The sequence below is a fragment of the Pipistrellus hanaki genome (genome assembly GCF_964339955.1).
Source record: "Pipistrellus hanaki genome assembly, chromosome: 18".
Lineage (NCBI taxonomy): Eukaryota > Metazoa > Chordata > Mammalia > Chiroptera > Vespertilionidae > Pipistrellus > Pipistrellus hanaki.
The window spans coordinates 35,688,101-35,709,790 of record NC_140520.1 but is presented as its reverse complement, the minus strand read 5'-3'; the positions used below and the strand labels follow the sequence as shown (position 1 = coordinate 35,709,790).

The 21,690-nt window shown below is 49.7% G+C and overlaps 2 protein-coding genes across 3 annotated transcripts in view; one reads left to right on the top strand and one right to left on the bottom strand.

Annotated features, from left to right (window-relative positions):
• GPR89A (G protein-coupled receptor 89A) overlaps nucleotides 1-7,547 on the top strand; it is a 37,634-nt gene extending 30,087 nt beyond the window's left edge. The window contains exons 9-14 of the mRNA XM_084867109.1: nucleotides 463-551; nucleotides 1,429-1,521; nucleotides 3,213-3,308; nucleotides 5,370-5,459; nucleotides 6,729-6,794; nucleotides 6,933-7,547. Of these exons, the coding sequence (XP_084723235.1) occupies nucleotides 463-551; nucleotides 1,429-1,521; nucleotides 3,213-3,308; nucleotides 5,370-5,459; nucleotides 6,729-6,794; nucleotides 6,933-7,139 (641 nt within the window). The 3' untranslated portion in view covers nucleotides 7,140-7,547. The remainder of the gene's footprint in view (nucleotides 1-462; nucleotides 552-1,428; nucleotides 1,522-3,212; nucleotides 3,309-5,369; nucleotides 5,460-6,728; nucleotides 6,795-6,932) is intronic.
• A 130-nt stretch (nucleotides 7,548-7,677) lies between these two features.
• The window catches only part of PDZK1 (PDZ domain containing 1), a 29,187-nt gene continuing 15,174 nt past the window's right edge, over nucleotides 7,678-21,690 (bottom strand). The window contains exons 2-10 of one of the 2 annotated variants that reach the window (XM_084867094.1): nucleotides 20,627-20,838; nucleotides 19,491-19,740; nucleotides 17,534-17,670; nucleotides 16,326-16,521; nucleotides 13,698-13,894; nucleotides 11,045-11,242; nucleotides 9,812-10,102; nucleotides 8,509-8,595; nucleotides 7,678-8,282 (exon numbers count right to left, since the gene is read on the bottom strand). In XM_084867094.1, coding sequence (XP_084723220.1) covers nucleotides 8,542-8,595; nucleotides 9,812-10,102; nucleotides 11,045-11,242; nucleotides 13,698-13,894; nucleotides 16,326-16,521; nucleotides 17,534-17,670; nucleotides 19,491-19,740; nucleotides 20,627-20,836 — 1,533 coding nt within the window. In that variant the 5' untranslated portion in view covers nucleotides 20,837-20,838 and the 3' untranslated portion in view covers nucleotides 7,678-8,282; nucleotides 8,509-8,541. Of the gene's footprint in view, nucleotides 8,596-9,811; nucleotides 10,103-11,044; nucleotides 11,243-13,697; nucleotides 13,895-16,325; nucleotides 16,522-17,533; nucleotides 17,671-19,490; nucleotides 19,741-20,626; nucleotides 20,839-21,690 lie in introns of both variants that reach the window. The other variant, XM_084867093.1, reaches the window with a different exon arrangement.

The following is a 21,690-nucleotide window of genomic DNA, read 5'->3' as shown; positions in this document are numbered from 1 at the left end:
ATGTCCCCTCCCCCTGGCCAGGCTGGCCGGACCCCACCTATGCCACACACACACACACACACACACACACTCTGAGTGGCCAGATTCTTATGTGTTCAGAGATCATAATAATCTGGCCACTCAGTGTAGATCCAGAGGCATGGATGCATGGAATAGACTGACAGATCTCAGAGGGAAGGGGGTGGAGGGAGTCGGGGAGAGAATAACCAAAGAACTTGTGTGCTATGTGCACAGCCCATGGACAGGGACAATGGTGTGGTGAAGGCCTGGGGTGGAGCAGGGGTGGGGTGCAGAGGAGCAAGGGCGGGGGAGCAACAGGAGACTTCTGTAATAGTGATGTAACAGGAAATTGAAAATCGAGGCAGTTCCTAGAATCCACACTATAGGTGAAACCAAAAACATATGCTTTCTATCTTTTGAAACTTCTTTGTGGTTTAAACCTTGATGCCTATTCTGTGCCAGATCTTAACCTTATTCAGCAGGAAGTGGATGCTTTGGAAGAACTAAGCAGGCAGCTTTTTCTGGAAACAGCTGATCTACATGCTACCAAGGTACAGAGTAAGGGAAGGGAAGTGTGCTTCTGTCAATGTGATCAACATGAGAACAAGACTCAATGCCTTTTGGTGTCCTCCACGGCCAGTCAGTGCAAGAGACACTCCACAGCTTCACTGTCAGCCACGGAGCATTAGAAGTCAGCACCCCCCATGACATTGCTCCTCCCACTAGCAAAACCCCTAATGAATGCTCTCAGTAATGGGAAGCAGGGGGGTAGTCAGAAGAGGCTTTCAATATCGAGGAAGGTGGCACACAAACCTTACCCCTAGCCCCCAACCACCCCCCTTACCCCACACCCACCCCGACCCAGGATCAGGATGGCAGCTCCTGATTGCTCTTCATTCCCTTACAAGTCAGTTGTAGGGTAAAAGCAGTAAGACACGTTTCGGCCATGGCCCAGCCCCATTTTAATGGTGCAGAACAAGAAGTTATCTAAGGGCAAGAAGTAACTCTTCTGTTTATACCTAAAATGCATCACAATTTAAATTAGCAGAAATCTCTTCCTTAAAGTTGTTTCAACTATTTTAATCCTTTTTGAGGGTCACTCTACCGGAGTAGCCCCAGAGGACCATGTGACAGAAGCCTTGGGGACGGATCTATAAACCTGAGCCTACCTTCCCCTCCTCACTAGCTAGGTGGCCTTGGGCAAGTTATTTAACCTCTCAGCTTCCGGTATGAAGATAGTGCATGGCGGATGTTTGTCTCACTCTCTGGCTTAAAGTAGTATTCAGTAAACGTTGCCCACTATTACTTTTTTAATATTAGTGTTACCATGTGTGGTGTTTTGTTTAGCCTGAACAAGTAATGCATTTTTGTTATATATAAACTTACGTTTTGCTGAGACTGACATGTTTTCTGTTTGTTTTCCCTCAGGAGAGGATAGAATACTCCAAAACTTTCAAGGGGAAATATTTTAATTTTCTGGGTTACTTTTTCTCTATTTACTGTGTTTGGAAAATCTTCATGGTAAGTGTATTCTCTTCACCTGTCAGAGTTCGGGTACTTTTCCCTGGTGAGGGCAGAAGGAGCAAAGTGGGTTTGGTGGAGGCACTAAATCCCAGTGGAGTCAGCAGAGAAGCCGATCCTTCCCACATGGGAGCCTCTCCTTCTCCTTTTCAGGTCGCCCAGAAAGGGAGGTTGCATTTTATTTTATTTTTAAATATACTTCATTGATTTTTACAGAGAGGAAGGAAGAGGGATAGAGAGCTAGAAACATCGACCAGCTGCCTCTTGCACACCCCCTACTAGGGATGTGCCCACAGCCAAGGTACATGCCCTTGACCGGAATCGAACCCGGGACCCTTCAGTCCGCAGGCCGATGCTCTATCCACTGAGCCAAACCAGTTTCGGTTGCATTTTATTTTTATTAGTGTTGGCATAATATGTATTTTTTTCAATTCTTTTCCTTTTAACCTATTTGTACTTTATATTTAAAGTGAATTTCTTATAAGCAACGTTTAGTTAGGCCTTGGTTTTTTATCCAGTCTGACCATCTCTGCCTTTTAATTGGTACGTTTAGACCAGCAGTCAGCCATCTAGCCCACAGGTGAGATCCAGCCACCACCTGCTTCTGTAAATAAAGTTTTGTTGGAACACAGCCAAGTCTATTTGTCTACCCATCATCTGTGGCCTCTCTCATGCTACAGTTACAGCATTTGCCAACCCCTGGTTTTGACCATTTACATTTAATATGGTTTGCTTTAAAACAACCATAATACTACACGTTTTTTATTTGTCTCAATGTTTTCTTCCCTTTTCCCTTTTTTTCTGCCTTCTTTTGGATTAATTGGCTTTTTTCATAACTCCATTTGCTCTGCTTTGTTGGCTTATTAACTGTAATTCTCTAAATCTGTAGTGATTGCTGTTAGAGCACTCAGGCAGTAACTACTGGGAACTGCCCTGGAGCTCCTTTATGCTCCTAACCTGGCCTCCTCCCCACCGGGTGGCCTCCTCCCCACCGGGTGGCTCCCTCTCCCACCGGGTGGCCTCCTCCCCACCTGGTGGCTCCCTCTCCCACCGGGTGGCCTCCTCTCCCACCGGGTGGCCTCCTCTCCCACCGAGTGGCCTCCTCCCCACCGGGTGGCCTCCTCTCCCACCAGGTAGCCTCCTCCCCACCGGGTGGCCTCCTCCCCACCTGGTGGCTCCCTCTCCCACCGGGTGGCCTCCTCCCCACCGAGTGGCCTCCTCTCCCACCGGGTGGCCTCCTCCCCACCGGGTGGCCTCCTCCCCACCTGGTGGCTCCCTCTCCCACCGGGTGGCCTCCTCCCCACCGAGTGGCCTCCTCTCCCACCGGGTGGCCTCCTCCCCACCGGGTGGCCTCCTCCCCACCTGGTGGCTCCCTCTCCCACCGAGTGGCCTCCTCCCCACCGGGTGGCCTCCTCTCCCACCGGGCGGCCTCCTAGCTCTGATGAGTTCAGGAGGACATCCGTTGCCTGTTCCCTGTTCTCTGCACAGAAAAGAGAGATAGGGACTTTTGTTTGTCTTTGTGGACAGCCAAAATAGAATTCTTACATCTGATTTAGACCGAGTCCAATTTCATTTTTAGGAACATCCAGCAGTGAGATGTGTTATGGTGACTAATTCATTATTTTGAATCACCTTTTTGAAATAGTAGGTGATTGTTGAACTGCTCTAATGAAAAGTGTGTGTCTCTGCAGGCGACCATTAATATCGTTTTTGACCGCGTGGGGAAGACGGACCCTGTCACAAGAGGCATTGAGATCACTGTGAATTACCTGGGAATCCAGTTTGACGTAAGAGCTGTACCCCGATCCTGGTTTGTTGTTCCTTTCTCTTTTATCTGCTATCAATTATAATTCAGATTCTAACTCCTTCCCATGGGGACTTGGCTCTGCTTTTGTTCTTCCTCCTCTCCTGCATGTATTTTGACATGTTCACATGCCAGATTGGTAAAAGGTATAAACATAAGTTTCGGCTGGGACTTACTGTTGTCGTGGATGCTGGTTGCTGGTATTTCTAGTTCTGCCTCTGCTCTGTAGCCAACTACGACTCCAGTTTCTCCCACCAAATACTAACATACGTCTCTGTGAGATCTTCAAGCACACAGCTCGCCTTTGATCCTCTGGTGGAATATTAACTACTAATTGGTGTTCTGTGTTAGAACTGAGATGATTTCTACTATAAAAATTACCTTGATCAATTAAATAATGTGGACTATGCACTAAAGATGAAAACTGTAACCTGTGCACAAATTTTTGTCATCTTTCTCCCTGTTTTAGAATACCACCATCATTGAATACACTCTTGTCCTAATTTAAATGTAACATCTTTATTTGTAGACTAGTATATTTTCTCGGTGTGTAGATGGCCAATGATTCTGGCTGATCATAAGACCGTGTTATGTTCCTATCTCCGAGGGCCTTTCATTTTAGCTGTGCTGTGACTCTCACCAGATGGCATGCTGCCAGCAGCCAGCTCAACTGGACACGCCCCTGGTGGCTGGATGATATGAAAACGAACCAGAGCACCTTGAGCTCCAGCCTTTAAGAACAGCTCAGAGCACACTTTTAGAAAATTGTATTGATTGGTTGATTTTAGAGAGGGTGGGGGCATTGATTTGTTGTCCTCTTATTTATGCATTCATTGGTTGATTCTTGTACGTGCCCTGACCAGGGGTTGAACCTGCGACCTTGGCTCATTGGCATAATGTTCTAACCAACTGAGCTACACAGCCAGGGCCAAGCACACATTTTGGTAGACCAATAGTGTATCCTTCTTCCTTTGAAGGAGTGTGGTCTCTTTCCTTCAAGAATTACATGAATTATGCTGGGAAGTATGCTTCACTGGTATAGCATATGTGTTCTCCTCTTTTAAATTTCTGACCGGGCTGAATTTTGAGAAATGCTCTTCTCAGTCTTCTCAAGGCCGTTCAGTTGCTGTGTGTATCCACACTCCACCGGTAACTCACTGCGCGCTCACACTGCACCATTCCGAAGGGCCCTGGTAGGCGGCAGCGAGAGCAGCTCCCAGAAGCACACACGGGGCCTCACTGCCTCTCCCGGGAAACAGTGCCAGAGGAGGAAAAGGCGTCAGTGATTCAGATGAAGGCTGACTGCTTCCCGGAGTCTAATTAGCCGAGAATGTCTAATCCTCTTATTAAGAAAGAAAAGTTCCTTAACGTGTTGGGTGATCAGAGAACTACATTCACAGGTCATAGAAGCAATCAAGCTGCCGTTTCGTTTCCTTTTAGTCTGTGCTCTTCACTGTCACGTTGAAGCTATACCTTAGGCTTGTGTTTCTTCCGATTTATTCCTGTTGTTTTCATCACTTCACTGCACTTGACTTTCTTCTGTCCGTACGTCTTAATTTGTCTGCTAATGAAGACGCCACTGCTGTCTTCCTCCTGGAGCTGTTTTCCTTGCCACTTGCTCTCTTCCCCACTTCTTTTTCCTCCCACAGGGCCTGCAGGCGTTCCCTCTAGCCACATAGCAGTCAGGGCATCCTCTTGGTTTGTTTTTTTAATCCTCACCAGAAAATATTTTTCCCGTTGATTTTTTTTTTTTTTTTTTTTTTTTTTTAAGAGAGAGTGGAAGGGAGTGGAGGGAAGGGGGAGTGAAAGAGATAGAGGCATCAGTGTGAGACATGTGGATTGGTTGCCTCCTACACATGCCTCTTTCTGGGCTGAGGATCGAACCTGCTACCCAGATATGTGCCCTTGACCAGAGTTGAATCTGCGCCCCTTTGGTGCATGGGTCAGTGCTCTAACCACCAGCCAGGGCCAGAATGCATCGTTTTAATCTTCATAGCTCTCTAAACAGAGATTTAACAGATTTATTCTTTCTGTTTTGGTGCAGGTGAAGTTTTGGTCCCAGCACATTTCCTTCATTCTGGTTGGAATAATCATTGTCACATCCATCAGAGGACTGCTGATCACTCTTACCAAGGTACGTTCTATCACAAGTCAGAGTAATTACTCTTTAAGGCCATGTGCACCGTGAGCTCATTTTACCTATTTAAGATTTCTTAAACAACAGTCACAGATATTGCAAAGACAACAACAGCCCTAGCCCATGTGGTTCAGTTGGTTGGGGCGGTGTCCTGTGCACCGAAAGTCCCCGGTTCGATTCCGTGAGGGCACATGCCAGGCTTTAGTCACTGGTAAGGGCGCGTGGGGAAGGCAACCAACCAATGTTTCTCTCTTGCTCGCTCATGTGCTCTCCCTCTCTCTTTCTCTCTCTAAAAAGATAAATAAATAAAGTAAAAAATATTAAAATAAATAATAAAAGACATACAACAAATTTTTTTTAATTTTATTGATTTTTTTTTTTTTACAGAGAGGAAGGAAGAGGGATAGAGAGTTAGAAACATTGATGAGAGAAACATCGATCAGCTGCCTCCTGCACACCCCCACTGGGGATGTGCCTGCAACCAACGTTTATGCCCTTGACTGGAATGGAACCTGGGACCCTTCAGTCCACAGGCTGAAGCTCTATCCACTGAGCTAAACCAGTCAGGGTCATACAACAGAATTTTTAAGAAGTTAAACTGATACCTGGATTGATGATGACGACTTACATCACATAATCAGATAACTACAGTTACCAAAGGTCATAGAATGAGACCACAGTCTGTTTTATTGGCTGATATGTCAGCAGCATCTAGGACAGCGCCTGGCACATGGTGCTTGGAGGAAGGAATGAGACGGTGTCTGAGGTTGGGAGAAGAGCTGTGAGAGGCACCTGTGAGGAGGATGTGGAGGTAGAAGCAGAAAGGCTTCCTGGAAGGTAAACCCTCTGGGAAGAGGTAGGACTTCAGACCCAGCTGTTGGAGTGAAAGGAGAGAGGAGCCGGAGGAAGGACAGGAGAGAGGGTTGTATGGCACAATTTTGCAGAGAGCTCTGAGCCCAGGAACAATGACGAGGGCCTGGGGTAACCTGTTTTAATGGTTTCGAGTGATGTCCAAGTCAGGTGACCTCAGCCTCTTAACAGCTTGTTAGCCACTGTAACCCTTTTGTGTCTCAATGTCATATTACTGTAAAACCACCAACTAAAGCCTTTCCCTCTAAGTCTCTTCTTTATAGCCTTACTTGTACAGTAGTTCTGCACAGGAGTAAGGCATGGGAGTGACACCTTTGATTAACTGGCAGCCCCGCTCCTCGTGTTCTGGACACAGGACAGCCGTGCCGCACACTCACCTCTCCCCTCTCTCGGCAGTTCTTCTACGCCATCTCCAGCAGCAAGTCCTCCAACGTCATCGTCCTGCTGTTAGCGCAGATCATGGTGAGTTGTAAAAACTGGTTTCATCTGCGCACTGTAAGGTACCAGAGTGTTTTATACTTTTAAATAGTCAGCCGCGCCCTTTGACCCGTCCCTCACTACATGCAGCGTGATGTGTGGACTGGCGTGTTTGACTTGCAGGGCATGTACTTCGTGTCCTCGGTGCTGCTGATCCGGATGAGCATGCCGCTGGAGTACCGCACCATCATCACCGAAGTGCTGGGGGAGCTGCAGTTCAACTTCTACCACCGCTGGTTCGACGTCATCTTCCTGGTCAGCGCGCTCTCCAGCATCCTGTTCCTCTACCTGGCGCACAAGCAGGCGCCGGAGAAGCACATGACGCCCTGAGCTCGGCCGTGCGGACCGCTAACAGGCCATGGTGTCAGCGTTTAGATAGAACGAGGGGAATGGAGGGGACCAGGCCTGATACTTTTTAACAAGATGCTGTGGTGGCCATTCCACCTGCAGCTTGTGCCTTCCTCTCCGTGATGCCGTGCTCGTGAGCGCCTGGGCCGGAGCCCGGAGCCGGGTACCTGAGGCTGCTGCTCAGCCAGAAGTTCCTGTGGGGGTGAGCGGGTGCAGCGTGGGGAGGGGCGTGGGAAAGAGCCACGAAGCGGCGGGGAGAAGCACACCGGAACCGGGTAACGGATCTGCGGGGCTGGGCCAAGCAAGCGGGGTTTCTGCTGAAGTGGAGGTTCGCATGGAGGAGGCTTTGGCTTCCCCGAGACTGACTGTCATTAAAATCCGAGATTGTAAGTCTGGCCTTGGCTTTACTTCATCAAAGACAGCTCCGTGTCTGCTGTGTGATCCACACGAGTTAGCTTCCCGCCCTCCTCCCCAAGCCTTACCCATTAAAACAGCCAGGAGCTTGTCTCCTCTTCCCTGGGGCTGGGACGGGATGCAATTGAAATAGATTCTACCAAGAGAGGTTTTAAGGGTCTCATTTTTCCTGATTTCCTTTCACTATCATATAAGAGTGAATTACTCTACATTCAATTAAGTAATAATGGCTCGTATTTTCTTCCCATCTGCCCCTCATACTGTGGGTAAGACAATGAGTAACTGCTAACTGGAATAAGTCACTTTTTTCTCCTATGACTCAATTTCTTCATCTGTAAAAGGAAGATGTTGGAAAATTTGTAGAACACTCAGAAATGCCATTTTAGAAAATCCTTAATTTTACTACCAGGAAATCTCTATTTATTACTAAGGTCTTATTCTGAATTTTATTTTGTTTTTTGGTTCCTAGAGACAAAACAAAAATTAAAGCATAAAATGCTTATCAAAAACAGTTCAGGTTAGATCAGCTAACGGGGAAGATTCAAGCAACTCAAGAGACATTTTTAATGGCATTTATTTTAGTAACCACACAGTCTTTAAAAAGCATAATTTTAATAGGCAAGCTTAAGTCCTTTAATTAGCAGCTTCACATGTACAGATTTATGAATCACCTTTGGCCTCCAGGAGCCCGTAGACGTGAGAGAGATCATCCTGCAGGGAAGGATAGTTAAGTTGCAGCTTGAAAGAGAGCACAGGAGAAGAGCCTGGTCCCGCCCCAGCTTCTCCGGAGGTGGCCACAAACGAGCATCCGCAGTGGCCACCCGGGACAAGTGACAGCAGGAAGCAGTGCACGTGACGGGCCAGTGTCCAGAGGGTTCGTCCCCGGAGACAGCAGGTGGTGGCCGCTCATTCCTTGGAAAGGGTGCCCGTTAAATACCCAGAGACAGCTCAGCCGCAGCCACGGCTCTCCTCACATCCTGGTATCCTCGGAGGTGGTGGAGGACTGCGAGGCTGTGCTGAGGGCCTGCGCGAGAGAAGGGAAGGTCTGAGTGCGGGGCGGGGCCGGAAGCCAGGGAGAGGGTCATCGCCAGCAGCCAGGTGACCTGACTGGCTTGGCTTGCAGCTTGCTGTCTGAAACTAACCCATTTCCTTTCCACAACGGCCTGCCTGCCGAGATATTACAGAATTCTTAAAAGACAACGGGAATACTCTCTTTGTTAAGAAGTGTGCAGTATGGTCAGTGGCTATTGTGTGTGCCTTGGTCTGAATATTTGTATCTCCCCCACATTCATATGGTGAGATCCTTACCCCCAAGGGGAGAGAATGGGAGCATAGGGCCTTCTGGTGTGATTGAGTCAGGAGGGCAGAGCTGGGATAGAGGGCCCAGGGCTCCCCAGCTCCTCCCAGCCTGAGGGGGCAGAGCGAGGAGTCCGGGTCTGCACCCTGGAGAGGCCTCACGGACACCCATCTGCCAGCACCTCGAGCTTGGCCTCCAGCCGCCAGAATGTGAGGAATGAATGTTCTGTTTACAAAGCCGCCGTGTGCGGTATTGTTACAGCAGCCTTCCCAGACTACGACAGGGGTGTTCCTTAAAAATTAGTAGTTTTATGTTGCCAGCCAGAGGAATTCCATTAATGTGATGAAAGAAAACCAATATTAAACTTTAAGACCCTTGGCTTTGCCAAATGTTTCCTTTATGAACTTGGATAGGTCACTTCGCTCTTGGACCTCAAGTTCATCTATGAAAAGAAAATGGACAACGATAACTGAGATTTACTATGGAATTTAATCTAAATACAGCATAATGTTTGCTCTTTCCTAGTAATAAAACTTGAATACCTGCCAGTTATTTTAAAAATGGCACTGTCTCTACTATTCCTTTTATGCTTACTGAGCCACAGGCACTATCCGAATCATTTTAATAGTCTTAGTATAATCCTGGTAACAGTCCCACAAAGTATCCTTGTTTTATAGGGGAGGAAACCAAGGCACAGAGAGAGTAAATCCATAGAAATGTGTTACCCAGCTGGTGTGGCTCAGTGGTTGAGCCTCAACCTATGAACCAGGAGGAGGTCACAGCTTGATTTCCAGTTGGGGCACATGCCCAGATTTCGGGCTTGGTCCCCAGGGGGCCTGCAGGAGGCTGTTGATAGGTGATTCTATTGATATTTCTCTCTCTCTCTCCCTTCTTCTCTGAAATCAACAAAAATATTTTTTTAAAGAAATGTGTCACCACTCACTCGTTCTTTTGCCACGTGTGAGTCAACCTCTGACTCCGCCTGTGCTTCTCCTCTGGGGTCGAGAGGCACGGCCAGTGGGTCGGCCATGGAGGAGACAACGGGGATCCTCTTCGCCTGGAAGTACTCGTAGGCCTTCTTCCCACAGACTAAGAGCGTGACGCTGTTCCCGCTGCTCTGGATTCTGTCCACCACCTTCTCGTAGAGCTCGTCCAGCACATTCACCCCGTTCACCTCAACAATGACGTCCTCGTCCTCCAGCCCCGCCAGCTGGGCAGGGCTGCCCTCCTGCACCTGCGGACACGGGCGGAGTTTCCACGTCCAGACACAGACACGGGGATGGGAGCTGGCTCCCTCACGTCCAGACACAGACACGGGGATGGGAGCTGGCTCCCTCACATATACAGACACAGACACGGAATGGGAGCTGGCTCCCTCACCTCCAGACACAGACACGGGGATGGGAGCTGGCTCCCTCACACCCAGACACAGACACGGGGATGGGAGCTGGCTCCCTCACCTCCAGACACAGACACGGAATGGGAGCTGGCTCCCTCACGTCCAGACACAGACACGGGAATGGGAGATGGCTTCCTCACGCCCAGACACAGACACGGGGATGGGAGCTGGCTCCCTCACGCCCAGACACAGACACGGGGATGGGAGCTGGCTTCCTCACAGGAGATGAGGGTTTGAGAATTTATTCTTCACTGTGATACTTCTCCTTGAGGGAGAGAAGTCAGGGACAGTGCTCTAATGCTTTCTGCTTATGGAAGCTACAGCTTCCATTCTCCATTAAGTGGAGTTAGTGGTTGGCTATCGTGTTGTATGTCTTCTGGGTTAAAGGCATCAGACATCACAGGTCCCTTCTGCACGCCCAACGTGCGAGCTCTAGGGACAGTCCTCTCCCTCAGGCCCTCCGCGCAGAGGCATTGGCTATGTGCACAGAAGCAAGCAAGCATCACCGCCAGTCAGTGCTGACGGTGACTGTCACCTACCAGCATGCCAGCTCTACTTGATCTGAAAGTGTCTACAGACGACTGAGTGTAACATGTTTAAGAAATAAAGGATGTGAGCTTAGGCTGTACTAAGCTATCTTAAAGGGTCAGGGACCATGGCAGCAATTATTTGAACTCGAGTGAGACGCTCCACGTAGGCCCCGTGTGCCCGTTTGCTAAGCCATCGGTGAGGGAGGACCCGCCCTCCTGGTGTGGCTGCGGGACCAGGTCGCCGTACCTCTTTGACATATGGGCCTGGCCGCCCCCGAATTGCATTTAAGTGGAAGCCATAGCCGTCGTCACCTTTCACCAGCCTGCACAGTCTAGGCTTATGATCTGGCCTGGAGCTGGCCGCAGGCGCAGGAACCGGGGCCTCCGTGACAGAACCGTTAGGCAGGTGTTGATTTTGATAGTAGAGAAATGGAGAAAAATGAGCCTATGGGAAATAAAGGGGGTAAAACATTTACTGTAAATCTGAATAATTATACTATTAAGTATGCTGATTTAGTTTATAAGATGCCATACATGTTCCTCTCTTCCACATACATGATTGTGGGCTAAAAAGTTTTTCATTTTACAGCCCACAATCATGGAAAGGGATAAAGGAAGATTGAGCTTGGTTGTGGTGTAACATGTATAAACATGTAAACAAATGCACATATCCGTAAAATAAAATGTGGTACAAGGATCCAAAAATGAGCCTAACAGAACTGCTGGTTTTTCTGACTTGGTGAGAGGATTAGCGACTTGCCCTCTATCTCATGCAGGTTAGCTCCATCTGACCTTCCTCTTCAGTGAGAACTTCAAGCTCCTTAAACACTTAGAGTAATGCAAGACACTACATCACATCCAAGTGCAGACAAGAGTGAACTAACTGGCAGGGCAGCAATCATGTGGTCACATGGTTCCTCCCCCACTACCCCTCCAGCACTGTGATCTGTTCTACTCTATTTTACTAGCTATTGTAACTAGTAGCTGATATTTCGGTTATGCCAAGCTCCTCACTCACTATCTTTATATATTCCTAATCCATTCATCTCCCACAACATCCCTGCAGAGAAGGCAGTGATGGACTTGAATATAGAACAAGCATTAAACAGGGAACATATAACTGATTTTATATATGTGTGTGTGTGTGTGTGTGTGTATGTATATAAGCTTAGCCCAACCATTGTGGCTCAGTGGTTGAGTGTCAACCTATGAACCAGGAGGTCACAGTTCAATTCCCGGTCAGGGTACATGTTCAAATTACAAGCTCGATCCCCAGGCGGGCGGTGGAGGGCGAGGGCATGCAGGAGACAGCCAATCAATGATTCTCATCACTGATATTTCTCTCCCTTCCTCTTTGAAATCAATAAAAATACTTTTTTTTTTTTTTTAAGAGCTTAGCTGTCTGGGTTTTAGTTGAGAGAAGAGGCTAGATTTGGGTATGCTGAGATCCTAGGTCAGTCGATAAATTGCTGCCCACAGGTGCCAAGGCATTTGTGAGGCGATGAGTGGGAAATGAAGCAGCTGAAAGCGGGTACAGTGTGTGCTCCCCCCTAAATCGCCCTGTTCAGCAGCCTGGCTAAAATTAGATCTGAGGCTCCGGTTACCATCTGTCTCACTAACCACAAGGCCGCCGCTTCCTTTCCACATGAGAATAGCACCTCGCTGAGAACCTTTCAGTTGCCCAGTGCAACTAACTCCAGCCCTTCCAGCGATACCCTTGTAAACCTTCTACATTTCTTTCCCTCTTTAAAATGTGGGAAATGAACAGTCACTCCTTACATGCAAAAATGCCTTTGACATCACCACCCAGACAAGCAAACCAACTGTCGGACAGTAGCAGCTAATCCTAGGCCAAGTACAATAGCATCAAACAGTGAGTTTGCATTCATCCTCATTCAAATATTTGGCCGTCTCCCATGTTACAGGAGCTGGCTCAGGTGTTTGCTCTATTCACTGATGTGTCTCAAACATCCTGCCCATGCAACTCACTTTGGGGAGAAGAGGGAGGAGGAAGATGGGGACAGTCATCTTTATAGACCAAAGTTCTCTCTTTCTTAACCAAAACATTAAGATTATAGTGAACTGATTCTGTCACAAGGTTCGAAGTTGGAAAGGATCCAGTGCTAGAACCTGCTGTACCACAGCAAGGGCAGTGACCTTCTGCCTTGACTTTTTCTACCAAGTGGGAGCCACTGCAGAAGTGGCTTATCCTGTTCCCAGTTGTCCTAAGCCAAAAGCTAGCTCCTGACGGCTTCCCTCTCTGGTCAAGCTACATCCCACAGAACACCTCGAAAATAAGCCTGCTGCTTGTGTATAATAGCCATTCACATTCACATTATTACAAGCTGTTCAATAGCCCTGCCTAGGCTTTTACATGGGATGGCTGGAACTTTCTGGTGTATAGCTTAAAATCCCTCCTTAGGAGTGTTAGGTCTACCTCTGCCTATTTCCAGACAACTGTTCATAGCTTTCTTCAGACCACCAAGACTAATTATGTAATTATATGCAAATTCTTTCAAAATCTTGAGTCTAAGGACTTTAAACTTATGTGCCAATCACATGGCATTCTCATACCACTGCCACTTTGAACTTCAAAGCAGCCTTAATGATGGTCGATAGTCATTATACACTTTCCAGGTTGAAGATCAAAGTGATAACTTAAACCGCCAAATAGAGACAATGACCCAGCCAGTTGAGGTCAGCCAGACTCTCTCATCAGCTGGCAATAAATAGCAACTCGGACACAACGGGCTCACCAATGGAGTAGCCGTGGTGGTAGAAACAAGCTATTCGCGGGCCAACCAGCATTGGCTAACAATAAGGTAACTTAGCCAACGTTTGAGGGCATGAGTGAGTGGACCCCACCTTAATGCAGGAATAGATGACCCTGTATTACTTACCAGTCTGTATATGCTGTCCGTCTCTTTGTCTACCACCAGCAGCGAAGTCTGGTCTCCACTCTTCCTGATCATTTCCACCACACTGTCATGACCGAGGGGTTCCACGGACTCGCCGTTGACAGCAATGACCAGGTCATTGGCCTTCAAGCCAGCCGCCTCTGCCGGACTTCCAGAATCTATGTCTTTGATGAATTGACCTAACCATCCCCAAAACAATAAATTATCAGAAAGACACCTCAAAAATTAGGATTTCCTGCCAGAGCACAAGGCCATAATAAAATAGAGTAGGCCTGCTGAGTACAACCACCGTCCCGACCACTGGCCTCCGAAGAAGCCTGTAAGCCCTCCATGTGTCTAATCCCCTGCTCAGGTCTCATTCCAGGGCCAAGCCCAGCCTATCAACCATAAAAGGGTCTTAAAGAAAAGAATCATGTTTTACTAAAAGTGTCTCCAACTCACTCTTGTCAAAAGAGCATGCTAAGCATTGAGGGTCAGCTAGTTCCCAGAAAGTCAGTGGGCATACTTGTATCCATATGTCTTAGGTCAGTAGTTGGCAAACTCATTAGTCAACAGAGCCAAATATCAACAGTACAACGATTGAAATTTCTTTTGAGAACCATTGTTTTTAAACTTAAACTTCTTCTAACACCACTTCTTCAACATAGACTCGCCCAGGCCATGGTATTTTGTGGAAGAGCCACACTCAAGGGGCCAAAGAGCCACATGTGTCTCAAGAGCCACAGTTTGCCGACCACGGTCTTAGGTAGATGATGAGCCATAAAAGTGGGCGAGGGAAGAGTGAAGAACAAACCAAAGAAATCAAACCCTAGGACTGCCTGTGTGTGCACGCTAAGGCTGTGTCTGTAGCCTTTTCCTTACCTGAACTACCTTCACCAGATGCCTCCATATCGCTCCCCCTGTTTTGGCCCTCGCACAAAATGAGGGGACATATGTGTTACCTAATCAATCACACTGTGCTTCACACTGGGTGTCAATCACACTATGCTTCACACTGGGTGTCAATCACACTGTGCTTCACACTGAGTGTCAATCACACTGTGCTTCACACTGGGTGTCAATCACACTGTGCTTCACACTGGGTGTCAATCACACTGTGCTTCACACTGAATGTCAATCACACTGTGCCTGTGTGTCCTTCATTTGTTCATACAACTCCTATCTTTTCTGGGACAGCCTTTCTTTTTTTTTCTTTTCTTTTTTTTAATATATTTTATTGATATTTTTACAGAGAGGAAAGAAATGGGATAGAGAGAAACATCAATGAGGGAGAAACATCAATCAGCTGCCTCCTGCACACTCCCTACTGGGGATGTGCCTGCAACCAAGGTACATGCCCTTGACCAGAATCGAACCTGGGACCCTTGAGTCTGCAGGCCGATGCTCCATCCACTGAGTCAAACTGGTTAGGGCGGGACAGCCTTTCTTATCCAAATTCTATTCATACTACGAAGCCCAAGCTCAAGTGGCACCTGTATTGTGAGGCCTCCCAGTACCTTTCTAGTGAGAAAAGCTTGCTCCAACCTTCAGTTCCTTCAGTTATGGACATATGTGTTACCTCATCTAACTAGGAGGCTCCTTAACTGAAGAATTCATCTGATTCACTTGATATTCTCAAAGGCCCTGGGATGTTTTTATATAATACCCACCAAATTAATATTTGATGAATATATGTACACATTATATATAATAAAAGGCTAATATGCAAATTGTCCCCTCAACTGGGAGTTTGAGCAGGATTCAATCACCCCCACACACACCCTGACTGGGGCAGGCTGGCTAGACCTCACCTATGCATGAATTCATGCACCGGGCCTCTAGTATAAAATAAAAACAGTAAACCTCCAGGTGTATGACCGTTTACACAGCCTGAACCTACATTCTGTGATGTATTCACCTTCCCTAGGAGGACCTTTGTACTTTCCTTGTTGAGTTACAAGGAATCAGAAAGATTCCCGCTTCTGGCTGAGTCTGAGCTCCCAGCCCACACCCGTGCCTCAGACCTGGTGCTGTGCTGCAGCTGCCCCTCCAGCTCATGAGCACCAGTTGTGCACAACGCTTCTCAGCTTTGCACTCTGTGCCATGTTGGTAGCTTGAAATCGGACACAGTAGGGGTATTTATACCACAAACATCCACAAATACCATAAATTCGGCCTCCCCTGCCCCAGAGCCAATTTATCAACATACTACTGCTCAGATCCGAAATTCTGCCTTATCCTTCTGCTATGGAAACCTGGGGGGGAGGGAGGAGGGAGGATACCCAGGATCAGGTCCCCAAGTGACATGGAAACTGACCCAGTGCCCTGGCTAATTTGGCTCAGTGGCTAGAGTGTCAGCTTGCAGACTGAAGGGTCCCGGGTTTGATTCTGGTCAAGGGCACATGCCCAGGTTTCGAGGCATGCAGGAGGCAGCCGATCAATGATTCTCTCTCATCATTGATGTCTCTCTCTCTCCCTTTCCCTTCCTCTCTGAAATCAATAAATTTTCTTTAAAAAGAAAGAAGCTACGCTTTCCAGCTCCTCACTCCTCTCCGTGCCGGGTGGCAGGCCTGAGGCGCTTCGGGTCAAGCTGGGATGAAGAGCCAAGTGCCCCGCTCCCTCCTGCCTTACCTCTCTGCTCCGGGCCCGCCCGCAGGTAGAAGCCGTAGCCATTGCTGCCCTTCCTCATCTCCACCAGCCGGGGCTGGCGGGGCAGTGACTGGAAGCTGGCTGCCTCTCTCTGGACGGGGATGCTCTGCTCCCGGTGGTGCCGGTCCGTGTCCTTGTCCACCAGCAGGAACGCAACGCGGTTTCCCGACTTCCTCACCTGCAACGGCACACACCGTGAGGCCCAGCCTCGGCTCCAGGGACCACGCCGGGAAACGGGCCAGTCTCTGTGCCCCGTCTCTGGGCTCAGCAGGAAATGTGGGGTGTGAGACGCAGGCTCCCGCTGTTTGCCGCCACTCGCTGGTGTGTGTCCACCCCCACGTCCACGGCTGTCCTGTTTGCCTTGGTTAAGGAGGACCCCCCTCCAACTGAACCCCAGGAAGAGCCGGAACTCAGACAGCCCGGAGAGGGCCGTAGGAGAGAGCCACAAAGGGAATTTGGAAAAGGAGAAAAAGTGAAGTTCGACCGTGAAGGATGATTCTACCAGGAGAAGGTTCCAAAGGATCTTAAAGGGAACCCCCAGACTGTTTGCCAGGTGTCCTAGGGCTGTGCTGGGCCCTAAGCTTTGGGGGAGCTGCCTTCCAGAACGCCCCCGCTCTAGCTCTCTGTGCCTCGCCACGCTGGCTACCTTGCAGCTTGTATGAAAGTAGTTTCGTCGCCAAAACCGGTTTGGCTCAGTGGATAGAGCGTCGGCCTGTGGACTGAAAGGTCCAGGGTTCGATTCCAGTCAAGGGCATGGACCTTGGTTGCAGGCACATCCCCAGTATGGGCCGTGCAAGAGGCAGCTGATCGATGATTCTCTCTCATCGATGTTTCTAACTCTCAATCCCTCTCTCTTCCTCTCTGTAAAAAGTCAATAAAATATATTTTTTTTAAAAAAGAAAGTTTCGTAGCATGGGGTCAACATTAAATGTACTATAAATTCAACCTTAAATTTACTACAATCGGGTCCAATAAGGTTTAAAAGATAAAGTTAAAACACTTTCTTCAAAATAATACGGATCTCCCAAAGGCCTTATTCCCAAATCCTAACCACGGCTCAGGCCGCCGCGAGGCTGTCTGCTCTGCACACAAAGGGCGGCCTCCCATCACTGCGCTTCTCCCTGAGAAGCTGTCATCCCGCTCCCCGTCTCCCCGGTGAGAGCGAGGGAAAGGGGCGGCGAGAACAGTACCTTCTCCACCACCTCCTCGTGGGTGGCCTCCTCCACGTTCTCCCCGTTCACCTCGATCAGGCGGTCGTCCGGCAGGACCCCCGCCCTCATGGCCACGCCCTGCGGCGCGATGTCGGTCATGTACACCCCCTTCGTTCCTGCAGAGAGGGGGCCGGTGTCACAGGAGGCACCGCGTTCACGGGCTTCCTCCCGACAATACGACATTAGACCGTCCCACTGCAGAGCTAACTCAATAGCCTTCAGCCTCCGACGTAGCTTTATAACCACAGCTCCGAGCAAAGGCTGCCACCGCCATGACTCACCTGGTCTCTTGATTTGAACAGAATTTCGGAGCCCAAGTGGATACCGAGAAGGAATCTCAGGTGGCACTCGCCTCTTGAACCAGAGAGAACCAAGCCCCTTCCTCCCCGAGCTGCCTCACTGACCCGAGCCCCCTCTCTTCGCATCCGTGGGATGGGAAGGCACCCACTCCATTCCGTCCTCTTCAATCAGCACCGGCATCACCCGTCCGACAGGGCGGCCATGAATGTCACGGGCGGGGCGCAGGCGGAGGGACAGAGGCGAGGGAGGGAGGGAGGGGCACATACGTGCCTGCCATCAGGTTCGCAGGTGGTGTGATGTCTTAAAGTAATTCTGTCAATTTGCTCAAGATACTGATATTCAGTTGAGGTAAAGAGTTGCATTATAATGACTAAATACATTATTTGCAAGGAATACCAGTAACTAATTTAAATTCTGCCTTCCTAAAACAGTTCTCCTGTTCCTCCTTAGGTCTTTGTCATGAAGAAAACATGTTCTTCGTGAAGCTGATCTAAGCCAGTCGCCACCCCCACTGGTCCAAGGGCCAAGTGAATAGAACCTGTTTTTTTACCATCTTACTGACCGTGGAATTCCGAGAAATGCTGCCCAGTAACGGGCAAGCTTGAGAAATGGCCCTTCTGTCTGGCTTGTGTTTCTCGCTACCAGTTCTCCAGGATTTGCCCTTTATCGCTGACTGGGTTGTGCACAGCCAGTGCCTCTCCAGGACCAGGACATGGAAGGAGCCTCACTAGAGATGGAACCGGGAGGTTCCAGCCTCGGTCCCACAGAAACCACGATCATAAAGCCATTGTCAACTGGGCACAGGCCGGCCCGCACCTCTGAGACTCCAGAAACAGAACTTCTAGGACTTCCTGACGGCTGGGGTTTTCAGATCACTATGTACCTCTCGGCTAAGGTCAAGGGCACACCTCGGTGAGGCTGGGCCACAGCAGCGGCTACAACTTAAATGTCATAGGAGGGTGGGGGGTTTGCAGTATCCTCAACAAGAATTTCTCAAACAAATGAGTGACAGCCTGGGTACTCCAAGAGATTAAAAAAATTGATTCTTACTCAAAAGTAGCTATTAGGACCCAACCAGTGTGGCTCAGTGGTTGAGTGTGAACTCATGAACCAGGAGGTCAAAGTTCAATTCCTGATCAGGGCACATGACCTGTCTTCAGGCTTGATCCCCAGTAGGGGACGTGCAGGAGGCAGCCAATCAATGATTCTCTCTCATCCTTGATGTTTCTATCCGCTCCCTTCCTCTCTGAAATCAATAAAAGACATTTTTTTAAGTAGCTATCATGAAGAACCTCCTTTTTCTTGCCTATTTCCCAGTTTTCCCTCCACCCTCACCCTGAGGAAGCCAGAAAAGAATGCCAAAGGAGCATCAGTGCTCTAACCCTCCGGCCTCAAAGGCTCAGCCTAACAAACTCGGGGGGCCAGGAGCACCCAGGGCCACCCCGAACCCTGCTGCCGTCCAATGTCTGATCCTGCATTGCACAATGGTGTGAGGCCAGGGGAGGGCTGGCGAGGAGGGAGAGCGTGTGGCTGCTGTTGGGTAGCCATAGCAACTGAAAAGGTAAGCCCAAGAAGGCATTCACCGCCAGCATTGTTTTCCCGGGAAGCCGGTGGTCTGGCCCCGCCTCGGGCTCACCTTGGACGGTCTTCAGAGAGAAGCCGAAGCTGCCTCCCTCCCTGGCCAGGTAGCAGAGCCGCGGCGGGGCCCGGGCCTGGGCGTCCCCGTTCATCACAGGGGGCAGCTTCTTATCGTTCAGGCTCGGCCCCTTTGGACGCTGGCCCAGCTCTCTCAGGTCCACCTTTTCCTCCACAGCCTTCTCGTAGGAATCCCCATCCAGAACGAGGAAAGTCACCGAATTCCCGCTGTTCCGGACCAGATCCACCACCTCGGAGAGAGGACAGCTTTAACCGATAGCCCGGTCACCCCCAGAGGGGCGCTGCTGGCTCATCGCCTGGCCCTGGAGATCCTGATGGCGGGTCCCTGACACCCGAATAGTCAGGAGATAACGCCCGCCATCTCCGCCCCGCCTTCCCGAGAGCCCCGTGCAGATTAGGAATCAAGAGGGTGGCCGCCCTGCCCAGGGGACTCTGAAAAGGACCGGTCCTGCCCTAGCTGGTTTGGCTCAATGAATAGAGCATCGGCCTGCAGACTGAAGGGTCCCGGGTTCGATTCCGGTCAAGGGCACATGTCCAGGATTGTGGGCTCGATCCTAGTAGGGGGTGTGCAGGAGGCAGCCGATCAATGATTCTCTCCCATCATTGATGTTTCTCTCTCCTCCTCTCCCTGCCTCTCTCAAATCAATGAAGATAGTTTTTATAAAAGGGCCGGTCCTTCCTAGGGGGGAATGCCACCTTAGGGCACAGCAGGTCCTCCCTGTCTGTGAAGACGGCATCAGGCAGCGGAGCTGGGGTAAGGCCAGGCGTTTCCACGTGTTCGCTCCCTGAACACAAGCCATCTGAGCCCCCACTTCTCCTCTGTGAAATGGTAACACGTACCTCTGGGGCCGCTATGAGGATTTAACAAAATAATGGATATGAAATTAGTCCATGTGCTAGGCGATATGCAATGCATTTTAGGCCTGACATGGCTGAAATCCAGGGATACTGTGTGCAGTTCTCTGTGAGAGACGTGATTGGCTGGCAGAAAGCACAGCCATCAGGGTGCCCTGCCCTGCCCGTGGCAGCCAGGAAATCTCGATTGACCTCAAAACAAGCCTCAGCACAGACGGGGGACCGGAGAGGCCCGGAGGCGATCCACAGGCGCCCGCCCACCTGCTTATGCTCCTCGCCGTCCACGAAGACGCCGTTGATGCGCAGAACGCGGTCCCCGTCCCGCAGCCCCGCCCGCTCGGCCGGGCTGCCCCGCTCCACCACCCGCACCAGGTGGCCGGCCGTGTCCTTCTCGATGCGCAGGAAGAAGCCGTAGCTCTGCCCGTCCTGCTTAGACAGCACGCACTCTCGGGGGCTGAAGCCGGAGGCCATTTCTGCGAGGAGAGACAAACAGGGAAATGTGCGGGGAAGAAACCCTCGTTGGAGTGAGCGCCCTGTCCTCTGGGCCCTGTACTTTCCAGTCACACCAAATCCAGGCCATTGAGCAGCAACATTGGGGTACAGGAGGCCTCCTTCCAGGACTCACTAATGATTTCCAAACCTATTTCCCCAAAGATACCCTCGTTACCTGAGTTTCAGATGCACATATTTGTGCGGGTTCTGGACAAAGATGATTGATTGATTGATTGATTGATTGATTTTTAAAATATATTTTATTGATTTTTTACAGAGAGGAAGGGAGAGAGATAGAGAGCTAGAAACGTCGATGAGAGAGAAACATCCACCAGCTGCCTCCTGCACACCCTCCACCGGGGATGTGCCTGCAATCAACGTACATGCCCCTGACCGGAATCCAACCCGGGACCTTTCAGTCCGCAGACCGACGCTCTACCGCTGAGCCAAACCGGTTTCGGCTAGACACAGATGATTTCATTGCAATAGCTCCAAAACCAAATTCTTCTCTGTCCCCTGACATAAAGAAATTTAGGTCCCATTCATGCCCTAAAATGTTTCAGAAAATACAAGCCCCCTTCCATTCAAATATTGTAAGTGCCTGGCGAGCTGTAGGCAGTGAGGGTAAACCTGTAGACGAGGCAGACCCGGTGCCTCTCACGCTGGGGAGAACCTACGTGCACAATGACACGCGGGGAATGGCCCCCAGGAAAGAGGCAGGTAACCGGGAGGATAGGACAGAGGCCTTGGGAGTGGGCGGTGGGTGGGGAGAACGCAGAACGGCTTGCTAGAGGAAGGCTCTTCCAAGACCGGAAGGACTCATGGGACTGAGG